Source organism: Wyeomyia smithii, chromosome 2, assembly GCF_029784165.1.
Source record: "Wyeomyia smithii strain HCP4-BCI-WySm-NY-G18 chromosome 2, ASM2978416v1, whole genome shotgun sequence".
In the NCBI taxonomy this organism is placed as follows: Eukaryota; Metazoa; Arthropoda; class Insecta; order Diptera; family Culicidae; genus Wyeomyia; species Wyeomyia smithii.
The window spans coordinates 279,752,621-279,759,090 of record NC_073695.1 but is presented as its reverse complement, the minus strand read 5'-3'; the positions used below and the strand labels follow the sequence as shown (position 1 = coordinate 279,759,090).

At 38.3% G+C, this 6,470-nt stretch overlaps 2 protein-coding genes across 3 annotated transcripts; one reads left to right on the top strand and one right to left on the bottom strand.

Annotated features, from left to right (window-relative positions):
* Nucleotides 1–1,394: 1,394 nt before the first annotated feature.
* LOC129721266 (uncharacterized) lies at nucleotides 1,395–2,838 on the bottom strand. 2 transcript variants are annotated; one of them, XM_055673624.1, is made up of 5 exons: nucleotides 2,405–2,838; nucleotides 2,080–2,354; nucleotides 1,860–2,023; nucleotides 1,682–1,802; nucleotides 1,395–1,620 (listed from the first exon to the last, which is right to left on the bottom strand). In XM_055673624.1, exons 1-5 carry the CDS (start codon nucleotides 2,447–2,449, stop codon nucleotides 1,488–1,490), a joined length of 738 nt encoding a protein of 245 aa, XP_055529599.1. In that variant the 5' UTR covers nucleotides 2,450–2,838; the 3' UTR covers nucleotides 1,395–1,487. The 2 variants fall into 2 exon arrangements, with proteins under 2 accessions (XP_055529599.1, XP_055529600.1); XM_055673625.1 differs by having other exon boundaries at nucleotides 2,080–2,332.
* Nucleotides 2,839–3,122: 284 nt separating this feature from the next.
* On the top strand, nucleotides 3,123–6,011 carry LOC129721265 (uncharacterized). Its single transcript, XM_055673623.1, has 6 exons — nucleotides 3,123–3,282; nucleotides 3,350–3,605; nucleotides 3,670–3,833; nucleotides 3,897–4,017; nucleotides 4,086–4,206; nucleotides 4,259–6,011. Exons 1-6 carry the CDS (start codon nucleotides 3,243–3,245, stop codon nucleotides 4,316–4,318), a joined length of 762 nt encoding a protein of 253 aa, XP_055529598.1. The 5' UTR covers nucleotides 3,123–3,242; the 3' UTR covers nucleotides 4,319–6,011.
* Nucleotides 6,012–6,470: the final 459 nt, after the last annotated feature.

Here is a 6,470-nt window from a genome sequence, read left to right as displayed (position 1 = left end):
AGTCAGTCACCTTTATTTCGAAACATCAAATGAACTTTGTGATTTTGTTGTGAACATCTTCGGCTGGGATAGACGCAAATTATTTGAAAATATTTTTACTTCACAATAGGATAATTTTTAAATAATAATAGTCTTAATGATTTGACATGACATCGAATTATTTCACAATTATTAACAGAGCAATGAAATAGTATAAAAAAGTATGACATCTTTTTCTAACAATTTTCATCGATCAGCGTAGTAAAAAGTCGCTTCACTGAGATTGGTTCAAATAATCGTATTTCAAACTAATCGCACAACTTTTCCGCATACATAAATATGAACAGTATGCACAAAAGAGTGTTCAGAAAATCGTGTCTACCGGTCGGTATCCCTGCGGGACTACAAGCAACGCGATGACGTTAATCGTAAATTGGCACCTACCTTCAGGGTGTTGCCCATGATGCAGATAATGGCTATTGATAGTGGCGATTTACAGTTCTTATTTACGACTTGATTGCACTGAACCGGTTCTTGCCCCTCTGCTGTTACATCGTTCAATGCGATGCGCTTGTGCACGGTTCCCCTCCTGTTAGTTCACGTTTGTGCTGTTGAAAGATCATTTTTTTCATAGGAATCAGAGTTCAGAAAATTCCCCAGAACATTTAGAATTTCAGCTTTTTGATTAGTTTTCGTAGAATATCATTATACATATCCGCAAGTAGCTACTAATAATCTGTCAGAAAAAAAAACTCGTTGGCATTTTCGACCATCGAACCTCGACCGACGGTGACATGTGGGAATCATTAGCTTTTGCTCCGCTTGTAAAGGGCGGACAACACCCAGACGATATTCAATACCGGTTCAGTTTTTTTTGGCTGTATTATCGTGATGAAAGGTGCAATTAATTTCATACCACTCTTGTTTTTTGGGGTAGTAGAATAACGTGTTATTAACCCTTTCCCGCTCATGGTGACTCTAAAGCATCAAGAATTATAATCATCATATCTTGACATAAAATAGTTTGTTGTGATTACGATAGTTCAATAAACTTTTATATACTGCCTCAGAGCATCACTGGGCATTTTCTTCAAAATACTACAGTTGGCAGTGATTTTAGTTAGTCTACAAAATGTTCAGCTTGAATTTTCTCGTGAAGCTATAAATTTTAATGATAAACGTTGTGAGCGGGAGAGGGTTAAAACGAGCTTGTGAAGCTTTTGTGTTTCTTTTGTCAGCTGATATGCTTTGCTAGATTTAAACTTATTTAAGTAGTAAACAGGTTTATCTAACTAGTGAATTTGGAATTCCATGCTACCTATTAAGAAATGTATTCAAAAGTTTTAAGCTTGATGAAACTTATTGAGTGGTTAAAAACCGTCCCACGCCATTGGAATACATTCAATGGAGTCGCATTGTTCTTCAATTTGAAAAAAAGTTTTATTCCAGGGAAAAAAGCGCTAACCTCAAGAAAGTTCATCACCGCACGGCAGTGGAAGGTTAACATTTTAATCAAAATAGTAGTCGCACTCGTTTGCTTTCTGTATTGGATTATAGTAGATATCCACAATGTCCATCAGAGCTTCAGCATTGCATTCAGTAACTTTGGCCTTCATGCAATTCCTCGAATTGTTCAATTCACTGAAATAGATTCATTAGCAGGACTCGTATCGATTTGATCTTCCGGTTTTTTAACACTTACGTGCACTCATCATAGCCGAATTCGGTTAGTGAAGTATTTCCTGCAATATTCGATGATCTGCACTCTTTGACGTATTGTTTGATGTTCTTAATGCAGCTGCGAAATTCAGGTTTGCGCGATTCTTTGAAAATTAAAAATATTTTAAAAAATTTTTTATTTAAACCTCTAAAAACTTTACCGAAAAATATTTCTCCGTCATCTCTGCACATCAGCTCAACTGCATTGTTGACCATTTCTGCCAGTAGCGTTTTGGTTTTGTTGGTGTTTTGATTGATGCAAGTGGCCACTGCATCAATCATACCTTCGAAGCACACTTGCGACTCATTAAATTTGGGACAGTAACTATCAAATTAAGTTTTTTTAGTAGTCTCACTTAATATAAACTTCTGCGATTATACTTTTCGAAAATTTCTCGGCGGTTATTTTCAGTCATCTTGGAAACGTCTTCCTCGAACCGGGCAAGGTCAACGTATTTCTTCAGGCACCGTTTGGTTGGTTGCATAGACAATATAAACTGCTGAAAACCTTCATCAGATCCGCTGTATTCTTGACAGGTTTCACGGAATGTGAGCATGATTTGTTTCGCCGGCAATCCTGGATATTTACTGATGTCGTTGGATTTTATGGTGTTCGATAATTTAGCGGAGGCGGCTTTCGGAGAAGCGAAATACAGCTAATTATCGTTGGCAAACGAAGCGAAAAACTATTCAGCACAGCACTTACCTGCCAGAAACAGTACAATGAAGAGTGTTTGATAAAGTGTTTCATTCATTTTTGTGTCTTGATTTCAATACGTAAACAAAAGTGCCACATTCCAATCGGACAGTCGAGTGATGAATGAATCAGTGATCCCATGAAGGTGCAAACTCTGAATCAATCTATGTGGCAAAGCAGCTGATAATGATCGCCGATCATTTTGCAAGTTGCCGGTGTTTAGATTCAATTTATTCCATCGTCGTCGTATGACTGTCGCACGAAAAATCCCCTCAGATGCGACGCTAAACCGGTTGGTTAGGGTTTTTTGAATTAATTGCTGTTGTTGATTGTTCACAGTTCTCGTCGATTAAAACATTGTTCGCATAATTGGTTTTTAACTATCGAGGCCTTGTAACATAGCTTGTCTAATTTGGTTCAAAATTGATTGATTGTTTGATTTAACGAATGAGTTAGATCTAGAAAAGTTTTACGCAACCCTTTTTTATAATAATTTACACTTGTATTTTTAAAGAAAATATAATTCTAAAATACCAAAAAATAGGCGGAACCGTAATGGCACTGAGCAAAATGAGTACCTAACAGTAAAATTGGTTTCTCCGAAGCTTCATCGTATAATCGTTAGTTGTGAGATTCGTGTAAATCACTCAGACTATAGAGTGATCATCTATAGAAATGTTTATTCTGTGGTTTTTCCTTCATATTTTCATTCTCAAATGATGTTATCAGTTTTATTTTGCCTGCGGCAATAATAATCATTTTGCAGTGTGATATTATAGTTATTGATCATTTGGCTCTCTCCTAGAACAGTCGGCCGCGTGAATCGCTGCTAGAAATCTCAACCGCCATGTTTAATAAAGTGTTGTTTGCTGTTGCATTTCTAGGAAGTAAGTTTTCTGAGTGCCAATAAATTTTTAAACTGTTTTTACTATACAACTATCCATTCTTTTCAAGTCGTTTCTGCGAAGCCATTTGATGAGACAGCTAGCCCTGCTGATGTAAACGAATACCGAGTAGCCCACGCGAAACAATTTCTCCTCACTCTTCGGGAAGCTTGCGTGAATCGTAGTGGGTCCGAAGAGGGTTACCAGCAGTTTTTATCGGCAGTGCCTCCAGCAGTTAGATGCTTGAAGAGTCGTATAGATTGGCCGCAAATGATGATGGACATGAAATTGATGACACAAGATAACCGCAAGAAGGTTTTCGAAACGTATGTGAAAAAGAAGAAGAAGAAGGAGGGTGAAAATGTGTTAAAAAAATTATATTTATTTTAGCTATTGTCCCAAGTTGGTGGATTCCAAGGTGTGCTTTGATGATACGATTCAAGCGCTGTCCACATGCCTAGCTCGGGACACAAAAGCCTCAAGGGAAATACTCGGTGAAATGTTTTCTGGTGCGGTAACTTTATTTTGCAAAAACGATGGAGAATTCATTTACGGTGAGTGATTTTAACATATTCAGAGGATAAAAAAACATGTGTAACGCAAAGTGGTTCTCATAGAAACACGTAAGCCGGAATTTCGCAGCTGTATCACGGGTGTGAAAAAACATATCAAAGAGTGCAAATCAACCAAAATTGCTAGTACAACGCCGTGGACTGAATATGGCAGAGAAGAGTGCTCGTAAGCCGTTTTCGATTTTATGGGTAAACAAGGGTTCTTACAGTGGTTTATTTATTATATTTTTTTAGAGAACTTGTGAAAGCAAGAGATTGTCTGAAGGGCAAGGTGAACTCTTGCGATTCTCGTACTGTAATGGATATAGTTGATATTTATTATAATCCAATTTTCAAAGCAAATAATTGTTTGACGGTAAAACTAGAAAACAACACATATTTTTATTCGCTAATCATTGTTTTTTTAGATGCCTGCTCTGGCGACTGACGATCAAGGAGCAATTATAGAGTCTTTGAATGAAGTGTAGTGCCCAAATTGTTTAAATTGAGCTATGTAAATAAAGAAAGTGCAAGCAGATTAGAACTGAAAAACTTGACCTTTTTCTCTGATAGGTAGAATTACATTTAGTCGAATTATGGAAAATCATCTGCATCCCATCGCGAAGTTTCACGAACCACCGATGACAAACATTAATATTGAATTTCTCGTGGTTCACAGCGGAACGACAACAGATCCATTAAATCAAATTGTGCTAGATTGAAAGTGATGAACGACAGCGATAAAGATGATGCTCCGCTGAGTAGCCGTCTAGGTACCATAACAGGGCGTGTACAGTCGATGTGGCACACCTACCCAACCCACCCACAACATCTTCGGACCATGAGACGATGATGGACTCTCATTTTCTGGGGTAATTGAAAGCAAACGAGAAGAAAGGGATGTAACAAATAGAGCCAATGCGACCAAAGCGGTACGCTCTGCTCCGAGCGGAAACATAAATATGTATCGAGGGAAAAATAAAATTCAGCACATTATTTTCCTGTGGGTGTCACACTTTGCCAGATGTACGGATAATAAAGTTCCTACCAAGCAATTCGATCCAGCAGCAATTGAAGAAATACGGGATAAATGCAACCAAAGATAAAGTCGTTCAAGTGCAATTTTTCTTACGATTGTTTTTCTTCTGAGCATTCTGCCATCGCCGACGGACCGTGTTTATTTACAACATCAAAGTGCAACGACTGGCAAGGACACGATCTGCACGCGTGGGTGATAACCAAACGTGGATTGGAAAATATGAGCGAAAGCACTTTTCTCGTACGTACGCTGGCGCCCGGCAGATTGGGGATTGGGAGTCTGGCGTTATTTTTGTCAGGTCTGAGAACAATCAAAAACCACTTCATGTCGTCGAAGAGCAGATGCCTGATACGTGCAGGATCGCCTCATGGCTGAAACGAATCCGGGTGGTGCACGTGGAATTTGCGCTCTTCACGCCTAGAAATTGCCCTTTTTTCCTTTTTTCCCCAACCAAGACAGTACAGGACATACATCCTAAAAACGGTCGAGTAGTGGTCGAGTGTTCATCTTTTCCGTTACAGCAACATCTAACTTGCAGTTATCCTGGCGTAAATAGGTTTCATTTCCAGAAACATTCGCATGAAAGCCATTCTGGTGACGGGTGACGACGAAAGCGTATGTTAATAGAAATTTACTGGCAAAGTGTTTTTATTGCATTTTCGGGAAGCTTGCGAAGAGTCGTTATCCGTAAATTTGTTGTTTGATAAATGAGAAAATTTGTTAGAATTAGGCTATAATCTTGTAATGGAGGTCGTTTTGCCAGTCTCCGCGACGGAGCAGAAAGTGAGTAACGTTCTTTGTGGCAGAGTTATAATTGCCAAAAAAAAAGGATGAGGCGCATTTTTGTAGGGATCACACGCATCAAAGCATCATAGAAAAAAAAAGAAATGGATTATTTTGAAAATACTTTCTTTTTTGTTCAACAGTTTCATGTGATACAATAAAATAAACATTGACGCGACAAAATCGTTTCGACATGGACAGTGTACTTCGTACACTATCCGTCTAGAGGATACTGGCAAACGAAGTAGGAGAGATGATGTGCGTAATGAGAAAAGTTAATGAAGCGGAAATAGTGTTGTTTGATGAAAGGGATAGCAATAATAAAGTTCGTGGCAGCGAATCCAGCCGCCCAACATCGACTTCTTGTGTCTATCCGCAATAACTTAAACTTCCGAATGTGTACCAAACCGGTCTGTTGGTGAAAAAATCAAGCTGATATCAAACGACGAGCTGAAAGCGTTAGTGAACTTTTTTTGTCAATGTTGCGTCTATACAATTTTTCGTCCTTCCGGCAATGTGAAAATGAGCCTAGCAAAAACCTTTTCGGTGCTGTTTACTTAGGATGGCATTACGTTTCCAGTTAGATAGCTGCTTTTAGGTTTTTCTGTCGATTTGATGCTGGTGTTTATATTGACCCAGCACCTGCGAATTGAATGTATTTGGATCTTGGTTTATAATTCTGGGAAATGCTTACTCAAAAGCATAAGTAAACTAATTTGGAATGAATCCTCTTATATCTTCTCGATGTTTCATTTTTGTAATTCATGGTAGTCTGTGTTTTATGTTTTGACTGGAATTTTAAATCTTGTTTTCCCAAC